This window comes from Lissotriton helveticus, chromosome 4_1 (assembly GCF_964261635.1).
Source record: "Lissotriton helveticus chromosome 4_1, aLisHel1.1, whole genome shotgun sequence".
Lineage (NCBI taxonomy): Eukaryota > Metazoa > Chordata > Amphibia > Caudata > Salamandridae > Lissotriton > Lissotriton helveticus.
In genome coordinates, this window is record NC_136063.1 from 1,904,080,948 (window position 1) to 1,904,098,162 (window position 17,215).

Below are 17,215 nucleotides of genomic sequence, written 5' to 3' on the forward strand. Positions count from 1 at the left end.
GTTACCACGGATCGTGCCAGTTTCTTCTGCTGACTTTAAGTCATTGGTGTTTTATCGGTATTTACAAAGTTTGAATTTCAATTTTTAATTGTAATTTTTTTTTTTTTTTTTATTTAACAAGTACTGTTTACTCGTTCATTACCAAGCTTACAGACACTACCAGGATTACAGACATTCTTCACGTGGATTACAGACACTGTATACCAGGACTACAGACATCGTTTACCAGAATTACAAACACTTTTTACTAGGATTACCACAAACATATAGGGCTTAACAAAGAGTTATTACCAGAACTATCAAATGCTACACTGATGCAACTTGGGTCATCACATACCACTATTATTATCAATTTCTATTTTTATCTTACCTCTTAACTATTTTTAATTATGGCTACGTCCACTTCTATGTCTCAACCTCCCTCTTTTCTTTCTAAAAAAGGAGATCCAATATTACCTTGGAAACGATGGAGAAATCTTTTTGACTCTTACATCTTGGCTATTGGTGGAGAAAAGTTTTCGGCAATCAGAAAACAAGCTATTCTTTTACATAATTTGGGTGTTGAGGGACGTAACATATATGATAGTATGGATTTACTTACAATTGGTGGTGGTGAAGGTGAGCCTTGTGATGTGTATGAAATGTCAATGATGATGTTACAGACATATTTTGGTCCTCGCATAAATATTGTTTTAGAACGACATAGGTTTTTCACAAGAACACAGGGTTCTACTGAACGTGTCAAAGGTTATGTAGCCTCTCTCAAAACTTTAGCACGTACGTGTGAATTTGAAGAATTGTCTGATTCTTTAGTCAGAGATCAATTAGTGCGATGCACAAATAGTTCTCGTGTACAGGAGAAACTTTTATCGAAAAATCCTTCTCTTGATGAGGCTATTAAAATTGTTGAAGGAATGGAAAACACCTCTTCCTGGGTAAAAGAGATTAAAAAAAAGGGCATGAAGAAAAGAGAGCTAGAAAGTGAGATTCATGTTGTCAATGATGAACACTCTTCTGAACAACGTGCAAGTGTGAGTAAGATTGTTGCTAATGACAAATTTAAAAAAAATGATAGGGATGTGACTACGCGCAGCTTTGCAAAACCTCAAGTAAATAGTGATGAAAAAGGTAGTAAAGATTCATCTAAACCTAAGTGTATGAGATGTGGGAGTTTCACACATTTTGCAAGTTATCCACAATGCTATGCAAAAGATGCTGTATGCATGAACTGTGGTATTAAGGGACAATACGCTCGAGTCTGTAAGTCAAGAACTTCAGAAAAAAAAAATTCTGATGCAGTACGCATTGTTGTGTCTAGCATCAGGGAAGAAGATGGCATGATTGATGCTGATAAAATCTCAATGCCAGAGTGTGACATTATGGTAAATAATTTCAAGTTTATTGTCTTGGCTGACTCTGGGTCTCCTTACACCATGATAGGCAACAAAGAATGGGATGAGGTTATTGGCTTAGATGAAACTGCTTTAATTCCACCTGACATAAATCCAGTCGGTTATGCCAAAGCCAAAATTAATGTCCTTGGTTATATAGAGGCTTGTATTAAATTCAAGAACAGGAAAACGTTTGGTAAAGTTTATGTTGCTATGAGGGGTGACAACCTGTTAGGATGGAGACATCAGCGTGATCTAGGGATCACGCTCAACCCTTCTGCCAAAGATCCAAGAGATCAAGTTATGCTAGTTGATACTGATAGTAATGGCGTTGCTGTTGATAATCAGAATGGTGTGTATTTCAGAAAATTTCCTGAGGTCTTTTCTGAGGATTTAGGATGCCTCAAAGGTTTCGAACAAAAGCTTATTCTAAAAAACAAAGCCATACCTTGTGTTTACAAAGTAAGAAAGGTGCCAAACATGATGATGGATCCTTTGAAACAGGAGTTAGAGAGATTACTAAAATTAGACGTGATTGAGGAGATAGAGGCATCAGAATGGTTGGCCCCCATCGTTTTGGCCCCTAAGGATGGGGGAGAAAAAATTAGGATGTGTGTGGGTTTGAGGGGGTTAAATCAATGGATTTGGGTTGACAGACAACCGTTACCTAATATTTCGGAGTCACTTAGTACTCTCAAGGGTGCATGTGTTTTTAGTGTTTTGGACTTATCGTCCGCTTATCACCAGATTGTTTTGCACAAGGAATCTAAGCATCTTACGTCGTTCGTGACACCCTTGGGTGCATATTGTTTTAAAAGAATGCCTTTCGGATTAGCATCGGCAGCTGCATGTTTTCAGAGGGTCATGAAGAGAGTTTTAGATGGAATTGGTAACATCATGTTTTTTCAAGATGATATTTTAATCTATGGGAAAGGAGAGATTGAGCATAGTAAAACATTGTGTGAAGTTTTGGAAAGATTGAACGAGAAAGGATCGACTGTAAAGAAGGAGACGTGTCGAATTGGTGTGGAGACTATTACGTACCTTGGTCATGTGATTTCTGGTGCAGGAATACAACCGAAGTTGGAGCTAGCAGAATCGGTTAAGAAAGCCCCTGTACCTAGCGATAAAGACCAGGTGAGGTCATTTCTAGGTCTTGCAGAATTTTATGCTAAGTTTGTTCAAGGTTTTGCTAGCGTGACCGAACCCATTAGGTTATTACTTAAAAAAAGGTGTGCATTTTGTGTGGACAGAAGATTGCCAGAAAGCATTTGAAAAAATCAAGGAGGAGATTGGGAAAATGCCTACTCTAGGACATTTCGATGTAAAAAAAAACAAAAAAACATTTTAACCACTGATGCTAGCCTCAAAGGTTTGGGAGCAGTGCTCTCTCAGGCAGTTAATGGCGAACAAAGTACAGTTGCATTTGCTTCCAGGGCACTTAAACAGGCAGAGGCAAACTATTCTTGTATTGAAAGGGAAGCACTTAGTGTATTTTGGGCGGTTCAACACTTTAAGTTTTATTTATGGGGAATTCCGTTCTGGGTAAGGACTGACCATAGACCTCTTGTTCAATTTTTTTCTTGCAGGCATAGTGAACACCTAACACCTAGAATTAAACATTGGAGCGAGGGATTACAGGAGTATAATTTTATTGTACAATATATACCGGGGTCAAATAACAAATCTGCTGACTGTTTGTCACGATTACCACTTGAGGAAAGCAATAGTGATGACAAAGAGGATTGTGTGTTTTGGGTGGCCGAAAATGAGTGGAGGGATGGTGTGACTAAAGATAAGATATTATCTGAACTCAAAACCTGGATAAGCCAAGGGTGGCCAGACTATAAATCCCTAGATCAAGAGATGAAAACATATTGGTCTGTCAAGGATGAAATTTCTTTTGTGGGGGACAATTTACTGAGCGGTCTAAGAGTTATTCCCCCAGTAGAACTTAAGGACAAAATCATAAACACTGCTCATGAGGGTCATCTTGGAAGGAGTCTCACCAAGGCTAGAGTGAGAGAGAGATACTGGTGGCCTACCATGGACCGTATGATTGAGAATGTAGTCTAAGATTGCACGTTGTGTGCATCTAATGACAAGTCTTATGCAACCAATCACACACCTTTGTCACCAGTAAAAATCCCTGAGATTGTCTGGACAAAGTTAGGTTTGGATATAATGGGACCATTCGATCTGTTACCACCAAGTGAGCGTTTTGTTATTTTATTGGTAGATTACACATCTAAGTGGGTTGTAACCAAGTGTACTTCTTCGGTGAATGCAAAAGTTATTATTGAATTTCTCAAAGGAGTGTTTGCTTTTGAAGGCTTACCTAAATTCCTTGTGACAGATAATGGGGTGCAATTTGTTTCAACTGAGATGAATGATTTTCTCATGAATTGTGGTGTGATTCACCAAAAGACTGCACTATATTCTCCTCAGGCCAATGGCTTAGCGGAGAGAATTAACCGGTTGGTCAAAACTTGCCTTCAATGTGCTTTGGATACCAAAGTCTCCCTTAAAGAGATATTGAGAGATACTTTGTGGGCACATAGGACAACACCTAATGCTGTTACCTTAACATCTCCTTTTGAGTCATTGAGAGGTAGAAAGGCGATCTCCAAGTTAAATCCTGTCTGGATGCCAATGATGGACGGGGAAGCCTTATCGGCTGATATTAAGAGAAATAAGATTTTAAGACATCAGGGTTCGTACAAAATGAGATAGGATTCCAAAATATGTGTGAAAGGGAAAAAGTGGAATGTTGGAGATGAGGTTCTGATAAAGAATCCTAGGTACACGATTAAAGGGAAAAGTACCTTCATGGGTCCTTTCACTATTGTCTCCATTAAGAAAAATGTTGTGAAAGTTAGCAATGGTAGTGTATGGAGCATGTCAAGGTTAGTCAAATGTCTGAAGAATGGTTCAAGTTCTCGGAGCTCTTCACGCAATGATGTTGATGATGTTGGGTCATTCTCTAATGACCAATGTGCTGGAACTTCTTCTGATCCTAGTCCCAACCAATTTTCCAGTAGACAACGTTGTTTACCCTCGACATTTAAAGATTAGATTATGTCTTAAACCGGTTCTCCTTAGGTTCTGGTTATGCTATTTTTACTATATCTATTTTTGACCTTCCTCTTTCTTCTTTGTTCATTCAAAATCTAGTTATTTGCGGTGTTATTCTTTTGGTTCATTGGGAAGGGGATGTGTTATAATTTGATGTCTGCTTTCTTTAAGGAATCACCTGATGTCACTTAGTATGAGGTCATTTAGAATGTAAGCCTCAGGCACGGCAGTTCGTGTGAGCCTTGGTACTGACTGGATGTTGATGCTGTTCCTGATTAAAGATACTGAATCTACATGATTTGGAATATTCCTCTTTTTACCACAATCTTTTCTCATTGAAGCTTCCTGTCTTCTGAAAACATTACTAGAAATCGTTTATTTACTTTTAATCAGTAAAATAGATCGTTTGACAGTGTGAAGAACGCTAACTTACTGCCTTTCTACGAGCATTAGAGGAGATCGGTCATTACATATTGAGCTGCGTTTTGGATTGTCGAACAATGTGAGGATCAACTGCCATCTAGTGGAACTGCCCGTGTACTTAATTTCTCATCTCCTTACAAGCATACTAAGATGTTGTTTGTTCAAAGGAGATTTGCGTTGGCTACAGCGTTATTACAACATTTAAATGACGATTTGGGCAGCATTTCAGTCCTGTGTGGAAGTTGCGGAATTCAAGTGTATGAAGAATTAACATATACTTGGTCGTGCCGGTGAATCTAGATTCATGGAAGCAAACTCGATCTGGGAGTTTTGAGGACTCAAGGAATGCATTGTGAGTGTTTTTTTTTTTTTTTTAATCAACTTCATTTCAATGTTAACCAAGTTAGAAAGTCGTTCCCTTCAAAAGTGGGCTCGAGCGAACTGTTCTTTGGAGTGTTCTCGAGCTGTTCTCAGTCACTGTCAGTTTGTGCTCGAAACAGCGCTTGCATTGGGTTGTTGAAGTTGCTCATGTGAGCCCAACTTTCTTCTGAAAGGACGCAAATACGACGTTGGCGGCCATCTTGGGTAACATCACCATGACAACACCACGGCAAGTCATTGGACCAACATCTGGGATCGGGGCTTCTTCTAGTATTCATTATTTATACATATTTATGAACATTTTGTTTTATGGTATTTTGATATAATGGAAGAATATTTTCTCAGCAACTCAGACTGTCACACCGGTTAATCTCGAGTTTCTCTTCACATTATACACTGCGGGGGCTACTAGAGGTACCTGCGGAGATTTGGCCACAAAACTTTCGTAATTCTTGATGTGGGACTCCTTTTTTACTGTACCCGTGGTGGGGAATGCGATTGCTTTGCTCACAGCTAATATATTGTTTTAAGATCTCGGGTGAGAGAGTTCGCTCACCGGCGTTTGCTCACAATACATCGTCACTTTTAAATGTTTATGAACAACTATTCAATAATCTCGTATTGTTTTATACAACAATTTAAGTTAGACTGATATATTTGTAGTGATTCATGCAGCAATTTAAGTAAGACTGTAGTCCTTGTAATGACTTATACAGAGCAATTCAAGTAAGACTGCAATATTTATAATGATTTAAGCAGCAATTTAAGTTAGACTGATATATTTGTAGTGGTTTATGCAGCAATTAGAGTAAGACTTATATTATATTTGTATTGCAGCAATTTAAACAAGACTAATGTTTGTAGTAGTCTTTGCAGCAATTCAGTAGGACTGTAGTACTTAGTGATTCTTGCAATAATTTAGTAAGACTGCTATACTATTTTTGTAATGATTTATGCAGCAATTTAGTAAGACTGTAGTATTTATAGTGATTTAAGCAGCAATTTAAGACTGTTATATTTGTATTGCAGCAATTTAAGTAAGACGGTTATATTTTTTATGATATGAGCAGCAATTTAAGTAAGACTGTTATATTTGTACAGCAGCAATTTGAGTAAGACTGTTCTACTACATTTGTAATGATTTTCCAGAAATTTAAGTAGCACAGTGATGCTTGTAGTGGTTTTTGCAGCAATTTAAGTAAGACTGTAGTGCAATTCATTTGTTTGGTTACTCACACTTTAATTGTGTATTTTACTTTTGTGGTACAAATTTTGTGTGAGCTGTACTTGCTCCACATTGGGACTATCTTGGTATTGCTAGTGCATTGAGTTTAGTCTGTTTTCTGCTGTAGGGTGGTTGTGTATAGGGGCTGGTCTTCATACACTTGGTCTAGTCTTCAGTGTGGGTTGTGCGCACACCCTTCTCACTGTTTTCACCCTACGTACTTTTTTTTTGTGTTTAGCACCAGCTTTACCATTTTACTGTTCCCTTTTCCACATGTTCTAGAGTGTTTTCTTTAGTGTGGTGTGTACAAATGGATGATTAGTTATTATCTCCCAACTCCACACATTATTTTATTATTATCATCTTCTTAGCATGTTACTTATTGCATTTTACCATCTATCTATTTTCTTTATGTTCCCAAGGGAAGAGGAGGTGTCTTGCCATGTCTTCCTTTTGCACCTATTCCCTGCTGCTTGTCTGTGCTCAGTCTTTCTTTCTCTTATCTTTGGTTTTTTGCCTGTATCATTTCTTCTATACATATGTGTTATATTCCCACAGGGTCGTAACAATTTGTTTCCTTTGTTCCCTTAAGGAAAGTGGATATGTTGTGCTTGCATTTACAGCTGCTCAGCCAGTATGCTTGTGTGTATGTATGAAACCTTAGAATGCCTGATGACAGTGTGGAATGTTGGTGTTCCTGGAAGAATGACTGTTGGAGAGAGTGAGCTGAGCTGTGAAGATGCAGCTCCTGGTGGGGCTCTGAATTTGCCATGAACTAGCTATTTACTGATCTTGAACCAACCATCAATCAGCTTGTAACCTTCAACTATCATCTTGTAACTTACAATAAACCTCTACTTGGATTTACCTCCTGACTAGGATTTTACTTTGTAACACATATCCTGTAGAAATACAAGTCCTATAAGCTTACAGGAACACTATCACTGCGGCAGTGACTACTTGTACTGAGCGCCTAGACTTGCATCACTGGGAGACATATCTACATGGGCTATTTCACAGAAGCAAAAAACATAAGGCAACCTCCTCCCTCCCCCCCGACCCCCCTTTCCTAGATTTGAGGTTTATTGTAACCAAACACCTTATAAGCAGACGTTGGAAATCCTCTACTGCCCCGACTTTTGTTGCCTGGCAATGCTCAATGTGCAACTGTGCTCAGTCCAAAAGTATAGCGCTACGCAGAGAGGACACACTGACTGCGTAGATATCCCATTGCCACATACTCGGATACTATCCAACTTACCTTACAGCCTGCCATTACAGAGGTGGTGACAAGCCTGAGAACACCGAGGTCACTAATTTTGTGCAGAACTGAGACTCTCCATCCTAGTCACTCTGTGCCAAGACACCATCTCCTCACCAGACTCCTTCCTCTATAACAAATATCACTGCTATGGGTCATTCATAAATATGTCTACATGAGGCTCCACAAAAATTATGGTTTCAACAGACACGGAGGTATATTGTTATAATTCATTGCTTGCCATAACAAACAAATCTGAACACTGCTTTGGTACTGCTTTACATATACTTGGAATAGCCATTCCCACAACTTCTCTACCCCCTTGTTTCTACATGTCAACTTACTACTCAACTTATGGACTCCTCGTTGTGCATCCGTTCACGAGTTGACGTCAGGTAGAACATCAATCGCCACAAATATGTAGCCCTGAGTGTCTTTCTTAAAAAAGTATTCTGGATTAGAAGTTATGTCTCTCTATGCAATACGTACACTGTATGTTTAGGTTTGCGATCTGTAAAGCGCATGGCTGCCCGAGGGCTGGTGAGTGCTGTTGTAAGAGCTTTGATCACGAGTAACTAACAGGGAAACGGCCAAGTTTTAGAAATTTTCTCAAGGAGGTTTCATTCGGCAATGACCCGAGGTCAAGTGGGAGGGTATTCCACAGCCTTGGTAACAGATGGGCAAATTACCTACCTCCCCATCTTGCCTATTTAGCTCTGGTTGTCCTGAGGAGCTGTAACTGGGAGGATCTTAAGAGTCTGGTCGGGGTGTACCAGGATTTCAGTTGTCAAAGTTTAGTGGGCTTTTTTGTCGATGGCCTTATGTGCAATACAGAGGGATTTTAACTTGATTCTGCCTTCGATTGGCAACCAGTTTTGCTGTTTGAACAATTCTTTAACTGATATGTGGTGTGGGATTTTTAATAAAAGCATGCCCTCCGCATTTTGCACCACCTGGAGTCTGTTACATTTTTCAACGAGCCCACATAAATGAGTTGCCGTAGTCCAGGCGTGAATCTATAAGGGATTGAATTACAGTTTTTTTCAGATTAGTGGAGGTCAGTTCAATAATCTTCCTTCTCATTTTGAGTAGCGACAAGCAAGTTCCTGACAGTTTCTTGTTTTGACAGACTATTGTGGGTGTGTCCTCCTGCCAAATTCCCAGATTTTTTATGACAGGTTTGGAGATGGGTGGATCGTCCATATCATTGGGCCATTGAATCAGGGGTGTGTGAATGGCAAGGTTTCCTAGTACCATAAGGTCCGTCTTTTCACAATTTAGCTTCAAGCAACTGTTTGACATCTATTTGCCGCCTTCTCAAGACAGCGAATAAGCGAATGGTTTCTTGAATTCGGGCCATTTGTCAGAGATACTACCAACTGGGTGTCACCTGCATAAGAAATCACTGATATGTCATACTCCTGCACTATGTTGTAAATGTTAAATAGTATAGGGCTGAGAGACAATCCCTGTGGAACACCACAGGTAAATGGTAAACGATCTGAGAAACAGTCCCTTTCCATCACTTGAAACGATCTGTTGTCTAAGAAAATAAATAAATAAAGGTGAGACAGTCCATGGCTTCACCTTGAATTCCTACTTCCCTAAGTCTGTCTTAAGATGGCTTGCTCCACGGTGTCAAAAGCTGCACCAAGATCTAATAGGAGAATAGCTGCCGACCCGCCGTCATCTAATGGCACCTTCAAACCTTCTGTAACCACCAATAATGCTGCCTCTGTACTGTGGGATAAAAGGGGGTGGTGATGGACGGAGCATCTGAACCAATCAAACACTCACACCCAGTCAACAGATCTGGGTTTAATCCATCACCGTTCTTTAGCCCACTCTGCCACCCCAGTTCAGACATGGCCATATGCAAATCAGTCTGACCCTGTGCCTCATGGGAACAGTCCAGCCCGAGCTGCCAAGCCATGCCTTCCCTGGACCAGAAACAAGCTTCCGAGGACCGGTTTCTTGCCTTTCAGCCGTCTTCAGCCCGGCTTGCTTGAATCCAGTGGCTAAGTGAGCAAGGGACGCCATGAGGCACAGGGTCAGACCGATTTGCTTATGGCCATGTCTGAACTAGGTGGCAGAGTGGGCTAAAGAACGGTGATGGATTAAACCCAGATCTGTTGACTGGGTGTGAGTGTTTGATTGGTTCAGATGCTCCGTCCATCACCACCCCCTTTTGTACCACTATGTACTGTGGGAAGCACGAGAGCCCATCTGAGTGGAGTGAAGGTTGTCATTAGTCTCCAAAAAATGGGCCAATGTGTGATTTACAGGTTTCTCCAAGAGTTTGACAAGGTACGGCAGAAGGGAAAAAGGGTGCAAATTACTTAATACAGTTGAGTCGAGGTTAGCTTTTTTTTGTAATGGTCAGATGACCACATGCTTCCGAGGATTGGGGACGAGAGCGGTGTCTAGTGACAGGTTGAGCAATTACATTCAAGATGGCAGAGTAATATCCAATGCTTTAGCTAGGATAAGTGGGTTGTTGGGTCAAGAGGAGAGCCAGATTTGTTTGCTTTTATTAGGTTGAAAAACATTCTCTGCCTCAAGTCTAGGGAATTGAGCTAGTGTTGGAAATGACTATGGTACTCTAACCTTAAATTTCTTTATCTGGACCGAATTCCCTATTGCTCGGGAATTGATCATAAATGTGTCACTTTTTTGTGGAAGTAAGATGCTACGTCAGTGCATCTCTTTAGAGGCTTGAAAGGAATAATTGCTTTCATCAGGGCTGGTCAGAGTTTTGACCACACTGAAAAATTCCTTAGGGGAGTTTGCTGACACAGATTTTGTCCTCCTAGTATGTAGCTTGCGCACTCTTCAGGTCATTGTAATAGGACCTAATAGTAGATTTATATTGAATTTTAAGGGCATGGTAATAGTCCTTCCTCCAGAGTCTTTCTAGTTTTTTACATTGTTTTTTTCAATAAATTTAGCTGCTTGTTGTACCATGGAGTCTTTTTGGGATGTGTTTTACTATCAATAGTTTTATTGGGGATACACACATCTAACGACTGGATAATTCAGTTCTCCCATTGCTGATATTACTCTTCTAGATTGCAAGCAAAACTTGGGCTATTCTCCCTTAGAACTGTTTGCCAGGTTTCTGGGACCAGCTTGGACCAACTTCTAGTCACAATAGTTTGGGCTTTAACCTTTGTCTGCTGAGCAGGTTTAGGTAGGCTGAAAGTAATAAGAAAATGGTCTGACCTGGGGACTGGGACAGCTTTAGAAGCCGTGATCAAGGAATCATTAGAAAAGATGAGATCAAACATATACCCTTTCTCATGAGCAGGTGAAGACACATGTTGAGTTAACTGTAGTGCTTCCAGGTCGACCTGCAGCCTTCTTATAGTGGGGATGTCTTGTGCGTCTAAATGAAGGCTGAAATCCCCTAATATTGTCATGTGGGATTTCTCTGTCACAAGACTAGTTAGAGAATCAGGTAATGCCTTCATGAATCTTCTGCTTGCACCTAGGGGGCATATCGTGGAGTACTCCTGAAATGGTGTGAGTGGGGGGGAAGAGTGTGATGTGAAACTGGAAGCTTTCGCAATCAGGGAGAGGAAACTGGGATGAGGTGCATTTAAAATCATCTTTTACGATAATAGCAATTCCATTTAAAATCATCTTTTAGGATAATAGCAATTCCACCCCGATTTTATCTACCCGATCTTATCTATGTATCTGATAGCCTAAGGTGAGGGCGAAGTTGATGTACGGGCCTGAGCCGTCTTTGAGCCATGTTTCTGTCACAAACAATATGTCTAAGGAGTCTTCCTCTAGCATAGTTCTTATGTCAGATGTGGCTTGGGATTGAACAGGCATTGATCAATTACAGATTCCACGTGAGTCCTTGTAAGTCGGTTATTATAGATTGTAAATTCTTACTTGTGTGTGGCTCATAGCCACACTGAAGGCAGGCTCTTCTAGGAGTGTGCATGTTAGCTCCTGGCTGTGGAGCGCAAGCAGGGTGTGCCGTAGATCTGAGCAATAGTAGCTGATCTCTGGAATATATGTATGAACCTGGGTAGTGCGGTCCAGGGTTCATGGCCCCCAGGCCTGTTCGGTCGCAGAAGAGCTTGCCTTTGGCGGCCTGCTGAACGCCCGGCTCGCAGTACTCATTTATGTAGGAGGTGGAGTCGGCAACTAGACTCCCGTCTCTTCCCAACACTCTATGGTATAAGCGGCAAAATGCTGCTCTATGGTTCCTACGTGCTGTTTCTACTAGCCACAAACACAGTAGGAAGAAGAAATCCCCTTCAACTTCACAAATTACTTCTAGGGTTTAAAATGTCCTCGTCACCGAACTCTCTACATATATAGAAGACCACCACCTGTTAGATGACATGCAATTTGGTTTCCGTAGAGGGCATGGAACTGAAACCGCGCTTATAAAAGCATCAGAGGACATCAGGATTATCCTGGATCAGGGTGGAACGGCCGTTCTCATTCTGCTGGACCTCTCTGCAGCTTTTGATACGGTCGATCATACCATATTGATCGACCGTGTCACCAGACTGGGCATTCAACACAAAGCGCTAGACCTGCTGTCATCTTTTCTCACTGCCCGCACCCAGTCGGTACATCTTGGCCCCTTCCACTCTGCCCAACTGGCCCTCCCGTGTGGTGTTCCGCAAGGTTCATCGTTAAGTCCGACTCTTTAACATCTATGTGTCGGACTTAGCCAGAATTATCAAAGCACACGGGATGGCCTAACTTCCTATGCCGACGATACCCAATTGGTGCTGGCAATAAACAACAGAGAACAGGTTGCTGCCAATTACCAAGAGGGCATGCTGGCCATCAGTAGTTGGATGGCCAGCAACTGCCTCAAGCTGAACTCCGATAAAACGGAGGTGATGACATTTGGCAATCTATCCCCTAGTTGGTCTCAGTCCTGGTGGCCCTCCTCACTGGCCCCCCGGATCCCAGTCACTAAGGTCAGGAATCTGGGCGTCACATTTGACGACAGACTGACTTTAGCACCGCACGCCAACTCGGTGGTCTCAGCTTCTTTCCACAAACTACGAATGATAAAAAAGATCTTACCATTCCTTCCGCTTAACACCGGCAAAACTCTGGTCAGTACTTTAGTGATGTCCTCCCTGGACTACTGTAATGGGCTATTTGTGAATGCTCAAACCAAGGTCACTCACAAGCTACAATCTGTCCGGAATGCAGCGGCCAAAATGCTACAAGGCACTCCCAAGTTCAAGCCCAAGCCCATTTCCAATATTATCAGGAAGTACCACTAGCTCCCGGTGAAGAACCGTATAAAATTCAAGGCACTGTGCATCACCTTCAGGGCCACCCGCAATACTGGACCACAATTCCTGATAAAAGAGCTAGCTACCTATACTCCCAACAGGGCACTGAGTTCAGCCACTGCATGTCTGCCTAAGGTACCACGCACTAAAACTGCTTCCTGGGGCGATAAAAGTTTTATCGTCGCCACCGCCAAACTGGAATTCTCTCCCACTAGAGATCAGATCATGCCAATCCTTGTTAACTTTCAGGAAAATGTTAAAAACCTGGCTGTTTAACCAATAACTTCAACTGCACAGTCCACGTCGCTGTCCATAGCGCCAAGACACCTACGGGTATTTGAGCGCTCTACAAATCTCAAAAATAAATAAAATAAATAAATATTCAAATTCATTTCATGCATAAAACAATGTCAGTGCAATGTCAATACAAAAAAAGTTAATAAAATGTGGAAACTGCTGCAGGTAAATGAGGTAGAGGTAAGAAAACAGCGCTCTCAACCTAGGATAGCTAACCTTTGCTTGTATGTATCTTTACAGATAACTATGACCGTCTTTACAAAAAAAAAAAAAAAAAAGTCACACAGATTTAAACAAAAAAGAAGAAAGACTGTCTATTAAGGGGCAGCATAAATTCATGTAAACTACAAATGTAAAAATGAGAAAAAAAACACTATATGAGGCACATTAATGCAAGTGATGGGTATAGAAGTTTCTTACTGTGAAAAACAATATTAAATCTTAAGCTTGGTGGTTCATATGATTCGATGAAATTGGAGAAAAACTTTATTCAACTAAGGCAAATGGTGCCAAGAGGTCAATGCTGTGCGCGCCCTAAAATGTTCTTGGATTGCTGGAGTCACAGGACGGTGGCATCAACACGGGAAGAACGCCATTCAAATGTTTTTTACAGGAAAAAGCATTATACTGTAGGGTTGAATGCATGCTTTTCGCCACCTTCCTACGCACATTTTGAGAACCATTTGTCCAACTCCACACTCCCACATTAGCGGGAAAGGTAAGTATGGGAGAAATAAAATATGGTCATCTGGTATGCGAGTTCTTTAGGCCTAAGTGACTTTTCTAAGATACCACAAAGATAGCGCTGCGCCAACAAACACATAACCAACTGTAAAGTTTTTTCAGCTATAAAACAGCCTTTCTTACCTGAAAGGATTGCTGATTTACCAGACTGTAAACTAGGATGAAACCTTGCCCGTTTTTAATGTAGAGATCGCGCATGGAAGCAAATTGCTCGGTCCCAGCAGTATCAAGAATTTCAAGTACCGAAGGTGAAGAGTCCACTTCGATTTCCTTACGGTAAAAATCTTCAATCGTGGGATCATACTTTTCAATAAAAGTCCCTGTAACAAACTGTACAGTCAAGGCAGATTTGCCAACCCCTCCACTCCCTAAAACCACAACTTTGTACTCCCTCATTAGTTTTGATGTTACCTGCACACAACATAAAAAGAAACTACTGCGAAAAACAGGGCTGTTGCTGCACTTTTCTTGTGACGTTAGCAAACGGGACAAGTGTCATGTCAATTTAGTATTTCCTGCGGATTACTACTGTTGTTCATGTACACCATTTCATTTAAAAGAGAACACGTGGGTTCCTCCACATTCAAGAAGAGTAGCCGTAACTGTCCGGCTGATTTTCGTTCACAGTGCAGAATTCGTGGCAGAAGAAAAGCAAAACACCTCTACTCCTGGACACTGTAAATCCATGCAGCCCTAAACAGATACAGATTCGGTACCTCCACTACAAGGCTCCTTTTAAGAACTTGATCCGTTCATGCAATGAAGTCGGTGGGTGAGAGAAGGGCAGGCTGGGGACGACCCTGGAAAAAACGTGGTTATGTGAAAAGATCCTTGAAAATTGGTCATGAAGATGCGGCAAGCAACATCCCTAGAAGAGGAGCCAAGAGGATCCTTGGTAAGGGCAGGTCTAGAGAAGTGGGATGCAAATAATGCACCTCGTACTGGGGATGCAAGGAGGGCTTTGCATAAGAGGGTGTTTGATGTGCACAGGGAGGGTCTCTCTGGGTGAATCAGTGGCAGCGACCAGAGCAGGTTCCTCTTTCTGCTCGCTAGGCCAGAGGCGCGGTCCGTCCTTCTGGCAGTCTGTAGGGGCGCGGCACCTCTTCGTAGCAAGTGCCTGCTCCTTCCGTCGAACCTTGTAGGAAGACCGGCGGAAGGAGGTGGTGTAAGTTCCTCTTCACAGGCCGCCGCCGCCCCCGCCCGGGGCTTTAAAGCCCGCACACTGTCCGCTTCAGCACTTCACTCCATCACCCCTGCTCACTCAGGCTCCTCTTCCGCAGTCTAGGGGCAGCCGGGCCCGCCCAGCTACATAGAAAGGAGAAGGAGCAGCGCGCCGGAAGAGGAAGCGCAGACGTGAAAGACCAGCTGGAGGCTGCGTCGCGGCGGCAGCGCGCGCCTCGCTGCGAAACCAGAGCCCAAGGGAGCCCAGTCCTCGTCGTCTAACGGAGCGGCCACCTTGGAGTGGTGTTTTTGGGTGTGTGCCCCCGTAAACAACGCAAATATACTTCATCAATCTGTTAAATCTGGGCAGCTAGTAGATTAGGCCTTCACAATGGGTAAACTCTGCCTTTCTATTCAACAATTTTACAAAATCGTGTTTTAATAGACAGGATGTCTCCTGGAGCTAACGCCAATATGATGTTTTCTTATTACTGAGCTGGTTACATTTAATACGAACGCTATTAATGCGATTACGTATCTCAAATGAAACTTTCACCAATCACTCCTCTGTATACGGAGTGTAAAATATCAGTACTTCAGGATGGGCGAAGAACGTCGAAACGAGCTTAATAATAAATGCAAATATACAAATAACAAATACATCTTGATAAATGTATATAAAAAAGGTAATACAATTCATTTTGGAATAGAAGGGGAGACATCTACAGAAGAATAAAATGGAAAATAAACATGATATCAGTTACATTCAAATAAGCTTTATATCGGCAAATAGCCATAAAAGCAGATTAAAAGACAGGTAAAATATATAAAACGATAATCGTGAGAAGAGAACAATCTATTTATATAGAAGTTAAAAAAAAAAGTATATCACAATAATTATCCCACTAAGCCCTGGCGTGGGCATGCTCTACAGTCTCAAGTAAATCGGGATGTATTTGATAAAAACATTGTTAAAAAAAGAAAAAATACAATAAAAAAAACAGCCCATTATAAACTATCATGCTCATGTTCAACATTTTCCTGGCTATTCCATCCAAGGAGGCCCCATACAAAATGTTACGTCATTATATTATAATTAGGGCTCCCGGTTTTATGGTATTTATTTTTTTGCATTTTCATCAGTATTTTTTGCCTACTTTATCTGTATTTATCCATATTTATTTTGTTTATTTTCAAAGTTTTATATAGCGCGAACAAGATCTTTGCAGATAACAGAGCGCTTTACCAAGGCAGGTGGAAGGGTAGGGAAACAAGGGAGCATAGTAGGAAGGTAGGTCATCAAGTTAATGTAAATAGTAAAAATATTACATATAGTACAGGTATGAGGTAGCATGGCATAGTTGGAACGTAGGTCATCAAAACAATGTAGATAATACAGAAATAGAAAATAATACAGATATGAGGGAGCAAGAATCTAAACACTTTAGTCTAATACAAGTAAAAACACATGTGCATAGGAATCGGACCGGTAATACTGATTGACGCATTGTAAATCAAACGTAGTTGATCAAGTGTATTTAGCCATAAGGATATTTTTGACTTCTTTCTTAAAAAGAAGAGTGGAGGAGATGAGTCTGGTTTCAGGAGGGAGTGCGTTCCAGATCCTAGGCGCCATTCCTGAGAAGGAGCGTTTGTAAGTTTTTTCCTTCCGGAATCTTCGAGGTTTCAGCAGAAGATTGTTTGTACTTCTGGTGGTTCTGGACCCGCCGGAAATGTCAACTTATGAGTGAGGTAGCCGGGTGATTTCAGGTGTATAGCCTTGTGCGTCATGCAGGCAATTTTCAACTGTATTCTGGCTTCAAGAGGCAGCCAGTTCAAGGATTTAAAGTCAGGGGAGATATGCGAATGTTTTTTTGATCCAGTAATTGTGTTTTGCGGATCAATGAAGTTGTAAAACTGTGCATATCCATATTTATTTAACTGATAGATGCACACTCATACTATGATGTCTGTC

At 41.4% G+C, this 17,215-nt stretch overlaps 1 protein-coding gene across 1 annotated transcript in view; it reads right to left on the minus strand.

Annotated features, from left to right (window-relative positions):
* Positions 1-15,399, minus strand: part of RAP2C (RAP2C, member of RAS oncogene family) — a 99,973-nt gene extending 84,574 nt beyond the window's left edge. The window contains exon 1 of the mRNA XM_078688553.1: positions 14,203-15,399. Within this exon, the coding sequence (XP_078544679.1) occupies positions 14,203-14,475 (273 nt within the window). The 5' untranslated portion in view covers positions 14,476-15,399. The remainder of the gene's footprint in view (positions 1-14,202) is intronic.
* Between the last annotated feature and the right edge of the window lie 1,816 nt (positions 15,400-17,215).